Source organism: Centropristis striata, chromosome 9 (assembly GCF_030273125.1).
Source record: "Centropristis striata isolate RG_2023a ecotype Rhode Island chromosome 9, C.striata_1.0, whole genome shotgun sequence".
NCBI lineage: Eukaryota > Metazoa > Chordata > Actinopteri > Perciformes > Serranidae > Centropristis > Centropristis striata.
In genome coordinates this window covers 9,353,270-9,370,251 of record NC_081525.1, presented here as the reverse complement: position 1 = coordinate 9,370,251, position 16,982 = coordinate 9,353,270, and the positions used below count along the sequence as shown (strand labels likewise).

At 38.5% G+C, this 16,982-nt stretch overlaps 1 protein-coding gene across 3 annotated transcripts; it reads right to left on the bottom strand.

Moving 5' to 3' along the window:
* Nucleotides 1–647: 647 nt before the first annotated feature.
* On the bottom strand, nt 648–16,963 carry cherp (calcium homeostasis endoplasmic reticulum protein). 3 transcript variants are annotated; one of them, XM_059341029.1, is made up of 21 exons: nt 16,726–16,963; nt 15,566–15,579; nt 15,406–15,479; nt 14,108–14,146; nt 12,451–12,620; nt 11,501–11,638; nt 11,246–11,397; nt 10,450–10,561; nt 10,138–10,227; nt 8,414–8,597; nt 8,022–8,185; nt 7,488–7,739; nt 6,849–7,041; nt 6,482–6,726; nt 5,476–5,609; nt 4,253–4,339; nt 3,172–3,324; nt 2,419–2,526; nt 2,219–2,313; nt 1,903–2,088; nt 649–1,577 (listed from the first exon to the last, which is right to left on the bottom strand). In XM_059341029.1, exons 3-21 carry the CDS (start codon nt 15,419–15,421, stop codon nt 1,540–1,542), a joined length of 2,556 nt encoding a protein of 851 aa, XP_059197012.1. In that variant the 5' UTR covers nt 15,422–15,479; nt 15,566–15,579; nt 16,726–16,963; the 3' UTR covers nt 649–1,539. The 3 variants fall into 3 exon arrangements, with proteins under 3 accessions (XP_059197011.1, XP_059197012.1, XP_059197010.1); XM_059341028.1 differs by having other exon boundaries at nt 648–1,577; nt 10,138–10,218; nt 15,406–15,579; XM_059341027.1 differs by having other exon boundaries at nt 15,406–15,579.
* Between the last annotated feature and the right edge of the window lie 19 nt (nt 16,964–16,982).

The following is a 16,982-nucleotide window of genomic DNA, read 5'->3' as shown; positions in this document are numbered from 1 at the left end:
ATCTCCTGGATCACAGATTACCTGACAGGAAGACCACAGCATGTCAGGTTGGGGAACTGTGTTTCTGGGACATTAATGAGCAGCACAGGGGCTCCACAAGGCACTGTTCTGGCTCCATTCCTGTTCACACTGTATACATACATATATATATATATATACACACATATATATATATATATATATACACACACACATATATATATATACACACACACACACATATATATATATATATATACACACACACATATATATATACAAACACACACACACACACACACATATATATATACACACACACACACACACACATATATATATATACATACATATCTACACACACACACGCACACACACTTTATTTATTCAAACATATGGTGAACTATGGTCCACATACTGATGTACTGCATAGTATGATTTATGTAGTATGATTTTGGACGCAACTTACTAAGTGTATAGTTATAGACTGTACATTCCAAAATGACTTTTGGATTAATTAATGGATTTATTAAAAGGTGGCAGAGCAACGACTAACTAAAATTATCTAATCTAAACGTCCTTTTAATATTCAAATATAATTCAAGAAAATGCACATTTGTGAGTCGGAGTTGTGTTTATTTATCTCATGTCTCTGTGGTGTTTGTGAAGTAAAAAATAATGAAAATTGCTTTCAAATTCATCACTTTTTGTTTTGCAGGATTTATTTCAATACTACAAACATACTACATACAAACTATGATACTAATTAAATGAAAAAGTATCACAATAATCAGCAGTGGAAAGGAAAGGAAGAGCTGCCATACCTCCATTTTCAACCTTGTGAAGTGATGTGTATATAGTAGCAGTTCATTATGGACATGAACTAGTGAGTGGAAACCTTTTCTGGAAGAAAAACATTGCTGCTGTTCAAAAGGACATTTTTAAAATCTGTATTTTTCCCAAAATCCTATACAGACAAAACTAAAACCATTGTATTTGAAATACCATGAAGGGCAAAGGACATTTTTACACTTCTGGGAGAAGAATGAAGGTTAAAGCCCAAACTAAATTTATCCAACTGTCACAGCATTTCACTTTTTTATAGTTTAATGTTTAACCGTTTTCCACATTTTAAAAATCTTAAAACGTTGAAGCACAGTCAGCCCAGTGTTATAAGCCACACTGTAGGAGGTTTGACACTATTTTTAGGCCGATGGGGAACAAAAGGAATGACATGGTGAGTGCTGTGTCCTGTGTTTTTTCCATAGACGGCTGATTTAAAAGTCCTTGTTGAGTTCTGCAGTGTTACTTGTGCTAGCGCTGACTGTTCCATCTGCAAATATGTTGCATTCTGCTCGGACGAGTCGATCCAAGCTCCTGTTAGTGTGGAGAGCATAAACGCTTTGCCCACTTTCATAGGCTGCTCGAGTTGGGTGATACTTTGCATCGTCACTCTTGTTTCTGTGGAAAGATTTGGGATGGTGGACTATAACTCTAGATTCAAAGTTGACAGTGAAATTCAGATCCTTGGTGGTCGGTGGCAACGGGGAAGATGAGTCATCAGTCAGTTGGAGGAGCCTCCTGAGGTTCCCGATTGACTTAATGAAGAAAAGAAAGAACAGAAAATATTTTTTTACAATCAAAAGAGCAGGGTAATCTTATTGTGTGTCATAAAAATTACATAAATCCATAAATAAATTCATGAATCAATCATAAATGAACCCAATACCTTTTCCAGATCTTACTTCATTAACAGAGAATGCGTGCTCGTGTGGAAATAAGCCTAGTTCAAATATAATACAACCTCCACAAATGCAATATCATGAAAATAAATACTGTTTCAAGAAATTGATTATCTTTGCATTGAAGTGTGAGCAGCATGGAATTCCATTATTGACCCAACATAAAAGTCTGCATATGTACCTTCCTCTCGGGCCTTCATACGGGCAACAAAGTTGTAGCTCTTGTTTCTGCGATAGTTCTCATAAGGGTCATCCAGTGCCACGCCCACGCCTTTGTACTGGTCCCACTTATCCCTGATGTCTCCTCCTTTGATGGGGTCCTGGATGCCCTGTTCTTTGGCTCCCAGACCACCTGAACCACTCCAGCCTGCAGCAGACAGGACAACACACTTGTGGTTTAGGTCCTACCTGTCTGATAGAACAGGGATTCCCAACCGGGGGGCCCGACCAGTTTGAAGCAGTTAAAATTATGAAATAATGAGACAAAAAGTGCATACCCATCTTCATCAGGAGCTGATGGCCCTTATTCTCCTCCCCTAGCCTGTTATCTGTAGACGGTTTAGAGGGAGGGGCACTCAACACTGACGTGGAGCTGTTGAGAGCAAGAGAGGGGTTCGTCCACTATATATACTAGTACAGTCAACATTAAAAGAGTCATTTATGAAAACATCTCATCAGGGCAACGAAGGGAACTCACGAAGGGGAAGAACTCTGGGATTTGGAGCCGACGCGTCTCTTGGCAGGTGAATGGGATCTGGATCGAGAGCGAGAGCGACTCTGAGATGACCTCGATCTACTCCTGGACCTAGAGAGAGGAAGGTTAAGGCTGCTTAGTTTCCTTCTAGCAAACCCAAAGAATAGTTGCTCCCTCCTTGTGTACAATTCAATCGAAGGCTGCCGATCTCACCTTGACATTTTTGCAGTGGGTGAAATGTGGATATGAATCAAAGGATCATTCGATTCAGGCTATGAGGGAATTTGTGATCTTACATACAATTGTTTGGTTTGTCACAATACATCTTGATACACAATCTATTTTAACAAATCAGCCTTTTATTTATACTACTAAAAGGCTAAATAACAACAGCATCAGGCTAGTGTTTGAAAATGAAAGAATACATTTATTAATCAGAGTGCTAAATACTTTTTTTGAAATAATGAATTATTATCTGTTAAAATCAGCAGGGGGAGGCACACATAGACAACACCTGATGGCTGCAAACTCTAGCTAACGTTCCCCTCATTTCCCTGTTGGTTCCCCTCAGTCTGAACTTTACAATGAGGGGAATACAATTATTAGGCACAAAAGTTCTATTAGCAACCATGAAAAGCAAGCCTGCAGGCTTCCATTCTGAAAAAAACGACTAAGAAATAGTCACAACTATTAACATACAATTTCTTACACACCATTATTAAAGTGTCATGCAGATATGTGTGATGTGTGTTTGACCTGGATCTGGAGTAGGAGCCAGAGCGGCTGCGGGAGTGTGAGCGAGACGATCGGGATCGCGACCTGGAGGACTTTGAGGAGCGAGAGCTGGAGCGAGATGAAGATCTCCCTCTGCTGTGAGAATGACTCCTGGAGCGACTTCCTCCACGGGCACTGGGGGGAGGGAGGGGGGTTGATGACAGTTACAGGAAGAGGCAGGCATACATAACATTATCATCAATAGAGTAGTGACATCCTCTTCACAAAGGAACCAGTAGTCACACTGTTAAAATAATCGCCTAAGTCATTTTTTGTCAAAATTGTTTTTTTTTGCCTAAATCATCTCCTCATGACGCCGGCCACCTATGGTAAAATCACCTACATCCTCAGTTGATCAGATCATGTGATTTTATCCCTTTAAGATAATGGCCTATGTCAAGTGTGTGACTTAAGCGGATTTATTATGCCTAAGTCAAAATAAAATGTGACTTAGGCAATTTTTTGAACATGCCTTTGTGACTTAAGCAAGGTATGGTAACACTTTATTTTGAAGGAGTCTACATAAGAGTGATATGAGCATGTCATAAGCATGACATGGGATGTGTCATGAACATTAATGACACTTTGAAGTAACATTAATGCTCATGATACTTGTCATGTCATGTTTCTGACAGGCTTGTGTGACTCTTATGTAGACTCCTTCAAAATAAAGTGTTACCATATCTTGCTTAAGTCACAAAGGCATGTTCAAAAAATTACCTAAGTAATTCATTTATCTTAAGTTAACATAATTTACACACAGTCTTATTACTATACCAATAGCCATCCTTTGTTACATCCTTTTGAGTGAAATGATCAATAAATGGCATATGTTACACTTTTGGTGAAGTTTTTTGTGTTTCCTGCAAAACTTGAAAAAATGAGTTAGGCGATTATTTTAACAGGGTGACGCAATATAAGTTGTAAAACAGAACTTTGACCAGAATGAACATGCAGAGGGCAATTCAAAAGCTCATTTTAACAGACAATGACTAAGCCCAAACACTAGCTGTAAGCTCTAAGTATGTGTGAAAAAAAGCTCCTAATGAAGAGGGAAGCTCACCTGTTGCGTTTCTCCTGTCCCTTTTTCCTCCTGGCTCTCATCTTGGCCCTGAAGAACTCATACAGGCCGTTCTGCTCCCAGCCTTCACTGGGGGAGGAACAAACCACAGCAAAACACAATGATCCTTCAGCAATTTCTATCCAAAGCCGTCAGTACCTAAACAAGTGCTGCTGCTGCACAACTGCTAAAATTAATCTGATGATTTCACGGTGCTTGTTGTGCTTCTGCTGGCAATTTACGATTAGGGATTTGAATCAGGAACTGGTTTCAAGTGATCTGATCCATTGGGATCATCTGCATCCAAGCTTATCGATTGCTTTCATAAATACTGGCATTTTCTGAAAAACAGTTCTCTTTTAATGTGCAATGTACTAAGCATTCTGGTGATTTTGACAAGCTTCTCACTTTTAACCTGCCACTCAATGTTGCTGATTCAATTTTAATTTAATTAATTTTATCTGCTGTATATAACCAATATTAATTGATAAAAAAGGCCAAAATTAAAGTTGGCAATTAACGGTTAATGCAGTTTCTGCAACCCAGTGTCTTTACTTCAATGCAATGCATGTACTATCAAACTCAACCCAACATGTGACAAGGGAAAAGGGGTTTCACTGTCAGTATCAGTACTCCTCTTATGCTTGAATAGGGACACATCCTTTAAGTGGCTTACTTAAGTCTTCTTTTCTCCTTAAATACAAATGAAGATTTTTATACATTCATTAAGGATTTTGGACAATGTGAGCTGATGCAATGGCTTGGCCCTTACAGCTGAAATTCAAACCCAAATGAATGTGAATACATCTAAGAGCACAGCAAACAGGGTCCTGTCCACACTAGTGTACTACTAAGTATGGGTGCGTAGAAAATTAACTCACTTAAGTATTGCTGTTTTAATTGCTATTTAATGCTTGAATAGATATTTAAAATTAAATTTTCGAATGAATTCCAGTCTTCATAGACGCGGAAGGAAGCTACAGCTTTCATTGCTGTAATATATGAGTTAGGTAAAAGTGTGGGTGTGTGTGTGTGTGTGTGTGTCTAGGGCATATCTCACTGACCGTTAGACTGACCTAAAATTTCGTATGTGGCTTGCACATGGCACGAAGGTGTGCATCCTCGATTTTGAAGATTTAGAATTCACTTTTCAAAATATCATCATTGTTTACGTAGGACGTGTTGCGGCATTGCACTGTTTCCGATCGGACTAAAGGTGTGTGTACCTGTTCCTTGGCCGATCATGGGATGGAGGACTGTAGAAAGCTTCCACAGCAGCTAGCAGGCGATCACTTGGAGGCATGGGAGGGGGCAACCGGATGTCTTTAGGGTCCAGAGGTTTATAGTCACAGTCCTCAAGCTTAGCAAATAACATTACAAAAAGGATCATTAGACATGCAGGTTTGACTATTGTGGGTTGAGTAAAATGATCCAATTGTAAAAATGTCAGAAATCAGTCTTTGAAAACTTCAGTACTGCAGATTTGGATAGAGCTTTTCCATTATTATAATCTACGTGGCAATTTCTACTATTCTGTTTCCAAAGCCATCTTCAAAAAAGGTTTTGTAAATTACTTCAAAGGTCTTGGATCTTGTCTATTCCTTTAACCCATTTAAGCCAGGAAAATATTACCGCATTTCTACCATTACCATACCAAACTGGGGGCGCTGTTGCGTTATTCTACCATTAAAGCCAGGAAAGCGGATACATCATTTTGTAGTATTTGTAGTTTCTTCCACCTATTTTTGGTCTCTTGGCCAATGAAATGCATCAGAATACATGTGGGAGTGTCGCAATGCAACATGGGACTTTTCCAGAACTGAAATCAATTGCAGAAGACAACTATAGCGGAGGGAGCTCAGATATAACAGGTGTAAGCTCTCAAATACTTTTTGAATTTAATTTCTATCTGCTACAGAGGCTAAAAAAATCAATTTTTTAGTAGGCGTTGACACTTCTGTTGAATTTCGAGAAAAAACTTCAGGTTTTAGGGGGTTACTTTAAAATCGCCCAGAGGTTTTACAGGTATTTTTTCCAGGCGTTTTAGGCCTAAATGGGTTAAGCCACTGTGGTAATTCTGCATCAGTCTTCACCATCGTTCTTTTCTCTTGTGGTAGTATTCAATGATGATAGCTTCCTAAGAGAAATAAATCTAATTTGGCAACAGAGAAGTTTAACCAGCTGATTGACTGACTCATGCCCTTTTCATTAAATCACAAACAGGTGACTTACTTTAACCAGCGGAGCCATGAGTCCAGCTGGCAGGTCAAAGTAGGGTACATTAGGGACCAGACTAGGGTCGTCTTGCACTGGATGCTGCCGATGACGTATGTGGGGTGAATGGCCGTTGAAGCCATGTGGGGGTGGGCCAAAATCTGGTTGGTGGCCTCCTCCACCCCAGGGAGGATGCTCGGCCCCCAAACCTGGAGGAGGGAGCCGCTGATTAGGATGGTGGTGTGGAGGAGGACCTGGCATGTCTGGAAAACAGGGGTGGACATTATTAAAATAAACATGTAAATAAAAGCAATTACAGGTTTGGAAACAGGTATTTCTATGATGCATTTCAATTAAAATACTGATCAATCACTTCTATACTCACCTCCAGGATAATCTCCCTGAACATAGTCAAAGCGGTGTGGGGTGTATGGCGGCCTGTCATAGTGGTGTCTGGGAGGAAAGTCGTCCTGCATAAATCGTGGCGGGAATCGTCCGAAGCTGTGTGGTGGTGGGGGCTGGTTAAAAGGAGGTGGCTGCTGGTGGGGAGGGAAGGGCCCTCTGAAATGGGGAGGTCTCTGTAAAAAGACAATCATATTGTCAATCAATATGTGCTGTGTGTGAGTCTGAGTGTGTGTTTTTTAGTGCGTGCAGGACTAAATGCGTGTGTGTGCATGTTTGTGTATGTATACTTACAGATGTGTATGTGGAGGAGGGAGGGGTGGGTTTTGTCATTTTTATTGTCTGTTTCTATTCTTATTTTTTGTAAAGCACTTTGTGTTGCATTTTTATGTATGAAAAGCGCTATATAAGTAAAGTTTGATTTGATTTGAAAAGGCAAGTTTGATACATTGGATAGTTATTAATGAGCAGCTAAATAACACCCTTGAAGCAACAAAAAAAAAGGTCCAAATTCCAATTTAGACTAAGATATAACCTACCGTGACTACAGATTGTACCAAATTTAATGCAATACACTTAAAACTGTTAGTCAGAAGAACTACAATAATCAACTATCACATGCCTGCATGCGTGGTGGAAATGGGGGCTCCCTCTGGCCCCATGGAGGCTGGTCAGGCTGGTTCCCCCATGGAGGCTGGTCATAGGAGTTCCAAGAAGGAGGGCCTGGGTCAGATCCACCGGGGCCACTCCAGGGGCCTCCTTCTCTGGGTGGCCCTCCGCTCCAGTTTCCTGGGTCTCTCTGGTCGTTCCACATCCCCTCATGGCTGTTCCAGGGTGGGCACGAAGGAGGAGGCTGGTTGGGGTCAAATGGAGGCTGAGGAAGGCCAAAATTTAGAAAGGGCCTGAGTAACAACATTATTAAAATATCTATATATATTTAAAAAAAAACCAAATATATTTAAAGTAGCTGCCACTAGTGGTTATTAAAGGCCAATAATTGGTTTGTTCTACTCGGCATGTCATAGCACCTATGAAGAGAGACTATTGAAAGTATACAAGCACAAATGTACACAAACAGACACACACAGACACATACACACACACACACACACACACACACACACACACACACACACACACACACAGAGTTCTTTACCGGCTGGTTGGGGTTCCAGGGACCCATGTGCTGGGGGTCATACCATGCAGGCTTGTTTGTGGGGATATCTGAGGGCCCACCAGGGTTGCTGGGGTCCTGTGGCCTGGATGAAGCTCCATCAAACTCCCCTGGAGTAGGACCTGACATAGGGGGCTCTACATCCCCTGAATACAACACGCACACACAAACATTACAGCACAAGCATACAGAAACATACAAGTTACCACCCGTTGCTGAGCAGAAAACCAAACAAACCTATTCAGCAAAACTTAACCGGACAAAATCTAAATTCTTGAATAAGAATTAGAAATAAGAAGAAATAAGAATTTTTTAAAATAGCAACTTTAGTATCAGGCCGTGCCTTCGGTTTCATTAAGTGTGTGTCTTCTCACCGGCTTTTGTGGTCATGGGTGGGGCCTTTTCAGGCTCAGCAGCGGTAGCTATCTGTGCAACAGGCTGCTGCTGCTTCAGGCTTGAAACAAATTCTTCATGCTGAGTCTTCAAAGTCTGGATCTGCTGCTGGAAGGCCAGCTGGATAGGTTGCACCACTGCAGCATATTCCGTTATTAGAGATGCCTGACAGAGAGGGAATAGAAATTGAGATTATCCGAGATTGTTTCCAGGTTAGCATCGCATGAAAACCGCAAATGGTTTCATTTTCTTGAAATGGGTCACAAATGCGAACACAGGCATAATCTCCAGAAGCAAAATGTCAAGGTAAACTGGAGTTCTCTAAAAAAATACTGGAGCCTAAACACAATTTTATTTTGGGTTATTGGTGGGATATCTGCTCCTAAAATAATGTATTTTGTATAATTATTTTTCCGTATTAAACATTCCATCTTTCTCATTCATGTCTTTCATTCCACAGATTCCAGATTTTTTTTCTCCATTCAAATGAAACGGGAATGTGACAAAAATGTCACTCGACACTTCCACGAATTAATTACTTATTCATGATTTCAATTGGAAACTCCATTGAAAATTTTAAATGTTCCCCATCTTTCTGACATTCTACATTCAACACTTTATTACTCTTCATATATCATGAATAGATTTCCATCTTTTTTCTGCTTATCATTGGTACATTGCTCTCAACCTCTGTTATCTCTATATACTACTATTGTGTTTTATCACCAGTTCTACTCAATCATGATTCAGCACTTCTCCTAGTACAACTTCTTGAAGTAGCAGAAGTTTTACCCTTTTAAGCCACCATTGCAGTGCAGTGCCAGCTCTTCAATGATCTTAAAAATATTCCACATTTTTATATACATTATTGGCATCATTCAACTTTTCATTACATTCATATTAATTTCACCCAGATCCCACTTTTCAAACTATTCCTACTTCAGCTTCTTCTGACACATTCCCGTCAGCACGGCAGTGTGGCTTTAGCTATTCAGCCTCCAGCATTCCCACAACAATTTCTTCAGAAATTGTCTTATATATAGTAAACTTTATTTTAGCTTGAATGACAAGAGACCTTTTCTATGCTGATTTTGCACTCCACCTACACTCTCTTTGCAACCACCAAAATAAAGCATGAAAATGATCTTTTATAAAAAATACAAAACCTAATCTCTAACACAGTTCTATCAATTTATTAAAATTTAAGATTTTGTTTTTGTAAAGAATGATGCCGTCATAAAACATAACATCTTTTGGGTAACGCTTTATAATAAGGTCCTTAATAACCATTAATTAACAAGTAATAAGGCATTGTTCTCGCTTTAGATCCGGTAGTTGCAAAAAGCATAGTTAACTTATAGTTAACTTATAATAGATGAGCAATAAAGTATATTTTAATATCAATAAGCAAACAAAATAAGATTAATAAAGGCATGGCAAAGACATAATGGGTGGGTAATGGGTGTTTGTAATGCCATTATTAACACTTAAAAAAGCTTATAAACACACAATAATGTTAATAAGCATCTTGTAAGGACTTACAAGGGCCTTATTACTTGTCAATTTATGGTTATTACAAGGACCTTAATATAAAGCGTTACCCATCTTTTGTTATGCCTGTTTTGAAGAACCTCATTAAAAGCTTTAAAAAATGATATCCTGTACAGCTCTCCATCAGTAATGCATTAAGTCTCGTTTCACTCACCTGGTACTGGCCGAGGCCCAGCGCTGGGTTCTGGAGCTGCTGGATGGTCTCCTCGTCAAAGTATCCATTCTTCTCCCACAGCTGCAACAACTTAGAGGGAGATGACCATAATCAGAGAAAAATAACTTGCGAGTCATGGATAACTATTTGGACCAAAAAGAGGTGCAGATTCTTTTTTGCATTCCAATTTAAGAAATGAAGAACATTACAAGCTGGATGTGCGTAGGAGCCTAAATTCACCAAAGCTGTATAATAGCTGTTTAGCTATTTATATGAATGAATATTAGAGTTAGACTGCAGCATTGTGTTTACCCTGGTGATCTTCTGCTGCTTCTCCTCTTCTACAGCCAGAAAGCTGGTGCAGTAGATGGGAACCACAACTTTTTGCAGCGCTGCCAACAAATCCTTCTGCTGCTTCCGTTGGCTGGGAGGACACATTTAAACATACATTATAAGACAGAATATACCGAAAGCTATTCAACAATTTTCCTCTCACCAAATCTGTTTGTAAAGCCTCTTTATTTGATTGCATTTAATCATTATTTTCCCTTTTTTTTTTTCAATTAATCAGTTGAGTCCTTTAAATGTCGATGCAATTTCCTATTACCCAAGCTGCCAAATTTAAATGTCAGTTTCTCAGTTTACAACAATATAAAAAGGGGAAAGCAGCAAATCAGCAAATTGGAGATCCTGCAACAAGAGAATGTTGTTACACATGACTTGAAATTACTTTAAAAATTAATCTCATCAACATTTAATTTAATATTTTCTGATCTTAAAGACATTTTGTTAATGCTTACATTTTGATTCCATTAATTTCATTGTACCTTGTGGATATTCAACATACAGACTTAAACTACATCTAATGAAATAAAGTCAAAAAATTTAATTAATTTTTAAGCAGTGGACACCTAATGCCCAAAACCTTTCCATGTTGTGTGATACCACTGTACACACAGTAAGTGGTTGAAGTTCTTCATCATCAAATGATTAATCATCAGAGATATTAATATTTAAAGTTTTTTCATGGCTATAGAACACTCCCTTGAATTAAGTGTAGGAGTAAAGTGACATGTATGTGTTTATGTATGCATTAAGCTCTGTGTACCAGTGATGGAGGACGTCATTGGTTAAATAGATGAGATGTAGGCGGAGCTCAAAATGTGCTCCATCTGCTGTGATGCGGTTGCGAAGGTGTGATGTCATCAGTTCACAGTGCTGTGGAGTCTTAGCGTTGTTGAACATCCAGTTCTTACCAGCCTGACAGGAAGACACAAGTGACATATTAGTTGTTTTTTCAATTATTTTAGGAGTCTAAGAACATAAGCATTACTAAAAGAAATCCCCATTATGGCAGGCTTACAGAGATGGCGTCTTTGGTGCAGGTATCTATGATGGGCTGCAGAAGGTTGTCAAACTCTGTGATGTCCGACTGAGTTTCAAGCAGCAGTTTTTGGGTCTGCTGCTCCATAGCCAGAGTTATGGCCGCAGTTACTTGTTCCTACATTGCAAAGACAAAGAAGAAAAGTCGTAAGTAGGGTTGTCACGATACTAAAATTTTCAACTCGATACCGATACTCAGGAAAATATTCGATACTCGACACCATTTTCGATACCACAAGGATAAAAAACAAAGACCCCAAAATTTCACAGAAATATTTTTATTAACCCTTTATCAGGCGAAGAACTATATTTGGTATTTGAAGAACTATATTTCAGCGGATATCATTTCAGAAAAAGATTGGCTTTCATAGGCTATTTTTATTTAAAATATTTTTCTATTTAAATGTGCACTTTATGGAGCTTTGACTTAAAAAAAAAAAAAAAAAAAGGTACTCCCGTTGTTATAAAGCATTTATGTTCACTTAAATAAACGGTTTCAATAAAACTACTTGTGACAAGTCATATTTGGCTTTGACTTAACACTTGTTCTCATTTTGCGGAAAAAATATCGGGATATATATATATCGTACATCGATATTCAGCCTAAATATATCTGGATATGACTTTTGGTCCATATCGCCCAGCCCTACCCGCTGCTATAACAAAACAACAGCCAAAAAATTATCCGTATTGGCCAATATTGCTAATTGATGGTCAGCAACAAGACAAGTAATTGGGTCATTTCTAGTATTCACCAATATAAAAACACTGGTACAAACAATTCAGCAGTTTCAGTCAATGAATTAGACATTTCTGAAGAACAAATTGTGAATGCTGTGTATGATGTTCAATATTGGTGAATGAGGGTTATTGCTCCTTAGAAGCCAAAAAATAAACAAAAAGGATGACAAAATCTTTCTTGCTCTGTACCTGTCTGAGAGTGTGCAGATGCTGCTCCTGTTGCTGCAGATTCCATTGACTCTGCTGGATGAGCTCATCCACGGCAGGTGCAGCAGGCGGAGCAATGGGAGGCGCTGCAATTATTGGCATCAGTGGGGGAAGGATATCAACGATGTCTTTGGCGCCCGGGTTGTACATATCTGCAAAAACAGCAGCAGGAAAACAGCAGTGAATATGAGCATTTTAAATTGAGTTTTGGTAAAGCTTTGATTTTTGGGCCGTGACTCAGGTTTTATGCTGTGCAAATGCAGATGGGATGTAGATACCCAAAGACAAAGATGCCATCCATATATCAAACACACACAGACGATATTCCATTGTTTGCCTATGCAAAAGTATTTAAGTCAAATTGACCTCTAAAGGTCAGATACGATGAACAGCTTGCATACAATAAGCAGATGAAACATTTAATGTACAAACCAGAAAACTGAAAAAAATATAAAAAGACATGCAATCAATATTAACAAAACTCCCAAACTACTATAGATCAACTACTATAGAAACTACTGCTAGCACCAAGGTTTGCACTGAAAAAAAAAAGTTAGATTTCTACAATGGATGAATAATATATATATATATATATATATATATATAGATATATATGTATGTATACTGTATTTACTGTGCCAACGTATGCTTGACCCTGTGTCATTTCGGTTGGTTTTTAATGTTACGGTTATAGATTGATAACCATTACAAACCAAATGCTGCGTTATCAATAAGCATGACTGGAACCAGAATGTTAAAATGTAACAGTAACAATATCCAACCCTATGGAGATATCCTCATAAAAAGTACAGTTAGAGGACTCGTCAGCATCGTTTCAGTCTGCTGTATGGAAACATTACACATAAGGTGTTACCTTTGACAACGATGGAGAGAAAGTGTCCGATAAAACCGTGACCATGTGAAAAGTTCAACAGTTCAACACGTTTGGCTTATTGCTTGTGACTATACTTCCAATACGATGGAGCATTTAGAAAGATATTGCGCCATTACACCGGCATAACAACAAGAAACAGTTTCTCCATGCAGATTCGGACAGGTGCTTGAGCCATGCCATCATATCCCTTCCTGCCGTCACTTAAGCAACACAGTAAGATTCACATTCAATAGATGGAAATAATTCTGCTTATTTCTAATCATTTGGCTTTAACACTATGAAAAAAACCCCAATTACTCTCTCAACCGGATTTGGGTATCCTGGGTATTTGTAGAACCGATTTTCATTGATGAGGTCAGAGGTCAAGGGACCGCTTGAAAACTGCCCTCACTAAAATCCAGCCAGGTCACTCTTTTACAGCTGTAAGCGGTTGGTTGCCATGAACCACTGCATAGAATAAGGCTCTGATCTCCTCCTTTTTTTTTTAATCATACCTGATGGGTTCGAAATGGATAATTAAGTACCTTTTGATCAGCAGCATCAAATGATGAAGCTGAGATATTGTCAGACCAACTTTCAAACAATGATACAGCACAAACTGAGCATACTAACAAGAAAAATCAACTGGAAAAAAAAAGCACAAATGTGAGTGTCAAGCAAAAATGAAAAATGTGCAAAAGATGTGACTTGACAACTGGAATTTAGATTTTTTTTTAGTTCTGAACGCTGGCTTCATATAAATACCTTGAGATTTATACTCCTCCCCATCGTGGGTAGAGGCATCTACGTGGAGAAAAGCAAACTTTAATGCATTACAATGTTATGCCTGACAGAATAACTCCATGCAACACTGCAAAGCACTGTGCGATTATTATCAGGCTGTTACCAGTCGTCTGGTCATACAGTGACCAAAAGAGAAAAGTGTTTGTGCTCTAAGAAGCCCTGACCTTTTCTACACAAACAAGTGGCAATAAGAGTCAAAATTATGAGTATACACATTATACTACAGTTAAACAACTGTACTGATTTGTAAAAATGGCTGTAAAAGAAAGATTGCAGCATATAAAGAGACAGGTCATGTTTCATTTCTATCTCCATTTCTGAGTACTGACAGAGAGACGGAATGGGACATTCTCTATTTTTAAGCCACTAAAAGCCATGTGAAGACTGTGGTAAATAGCCTTGCTCACAAGAATAATTACAGCGTAATCTGGGTTATATACAAACAAAAGTAGCAGACATACCTTTCTTTTGTTTTCTCTCCGTTATGTGATCGATCAATGTAGCTGGGCATTATCTTTAATAAGTGTTACCTTTAAAATGGCTTTACAGAAGCCTAACTACATTGATCCATTTCATAACAGAAAATAAACAGACAGAAGGTACGTCTCTACATTTATTTTTTGTGTTTTAATCATGTTCTTGTCCATCAAAACAAACAGACATCTGTTGGAGATGTCAGATTTAGCTAATATTAATGACCTGAAATTAGGTCATAGACGTGCATTATAATACTAATTGATGATGAAATTTATTCAACTATTTGGATAATAGATACAATTGGATAAATCGTATAGATGGCATTGTGATATCTTTAAGAGTTGGCCGATTGCGGTACTAGCTCAACCATTAATAAGAACCATGCCTAAATACAATAATTATAACATTAAGAACACTAAATGAAATACCAGTTGGCATTGAATGCCAACGCTCTGTTCTTGATTATTTAGGGCTGAGGACAGAATGTAATCTGTGCTCAAAACATATTAAGGGTTTCATACTCCAATAGCAATAAATTTGGTTGAAATAAGGAGCACATTTCAAATTCAATTCAGTTCAGCACTGGTGAGCTCCAAGTTTTTGACTCATTGGCATGCCAATTCAATTACCCAGATTATTTTCATTTATCTCACAAAAGGACTCTATAAAAGTGGGAAAGGCCTCATTATCTTGAATACTAAGTTGCCTGACCATTCCAACAGCATACCAATATCTATGTGCAAATTGTGGTTAAACAGTGGGCTGTCCCATTAACTACATACGCTGCTGTTGCTCCATAGCAAGTTTGCACTTGTAGTAGCTGAAGTAGTCTCCCCCAAATAGGAATGAGAACTTAGGGTTGTCCTTCTGTTTCTCCATTGTCATCTTTTCAAACTCTGGGCCGTTCCGTGCGACAAATTGGGCCAGCTTGTCAATGACATTCCTTAATTCTTGATCTGTGCCAGAAAAAAGAGAAAAGAAATAAGTAAATTCAAACCTGAGAAAACTTATGATCTGTCCAAAAGTGATACCAAACAAATTACAAAAAATAGGGAGAAATTACCCTAACCTGTGCTTTTCTGACATCATAGGATATTTATCCTGACTTGGCCACAGTCTGTGCATCTCATGTATTACAATTATATTCCAGTTATAGAAGTAGACAAACTAGTTTTTGTTAGAAACATAATTATGCAGTGCTCTTTAAAAAAATCAAACCATCAACCTCTGCTTTCAGCATGTTTCCAGAATCCCTTACAGATTCCTCAAAAACTGAGCGAAGGAATTATCACATCTACTTCAAGATTTTTGGAAAAAGTTTTTTAAAAAGTATGACTCTGTTTTCCTGTTCACGTGTTTTATGTATGGTTAGAAGACTCTTTAAGAATCCTGGAAATGCCAAACACTGATAAGTGTAGTTTACAATCTTCTGGGATTTACAAAGATTGTTAATGAGTATCACTTTTCCAGAAAAACAGGGAGGCACAAACCGGGAATAAATCTGACCATCATTGGGAAAAAGGGGTGGAACATTTTGTCAACAAGAGATGGGCATTTCAGCTGCTCTGGTGCTTTTTTAATCCAAAATTCCAACTTCCTGTTAAAAATGAACTGTGTACGTTGATTATATATAAACCATAGACCATGTCCTATATAGTTTATATGACCAATTTTATTTCAACATCATGTTGCTTGATTAAGGTTGACTATAACTTTATATCTGTCATTAAATTTCAAAAATGATATGATGAAGCAAAACGCAAACTTGAAAGAAAAATAAAACACTCTATCCGCAAAAGATAGACAACTAAATAACTACAAAATAACAATATTAGTCTAATTCCTAATATTTAGAAGAAGAAAACACAGCTAACGGTAGCTAGTTGTTACAATACTAAGCTCGGCCACTGGTCATACTGTACACTGTTCATCACTAGTTCAGAGGTGTGTTGGATACACGTCTAGCTCCTGATATAACTCATGTTGGCCGCAATTCTGTAACATTTAGTGATACTGTATTGTGTTGAAAGGTAAGTTAGCATCGGTGCTAGCTAGCATTCAATGACAACCACACAGCGCTGCAGCGGGACGCTACGGCTCACCTTCGGGGGGATCCATGCTCGGCTTCAGTTAAAGCGAACCCGCTGAAGCACAACAAATAGTCCAGGGATCAGTCACCTCGTTCTACGTTTCACTAAATGGTGTACAACATTGTCCAAAAAAACTTGGCTTGGTAGGATGGTAAACGGTAAACCGGAAGTACTATAATACAGAAACAGCGCCACAGAAGAGAGCTGTGTGATTTGTCCACAGCGCCGCCTACAGTCTGGGTCTGGAACTGGTTGGTCCGATCCGGACT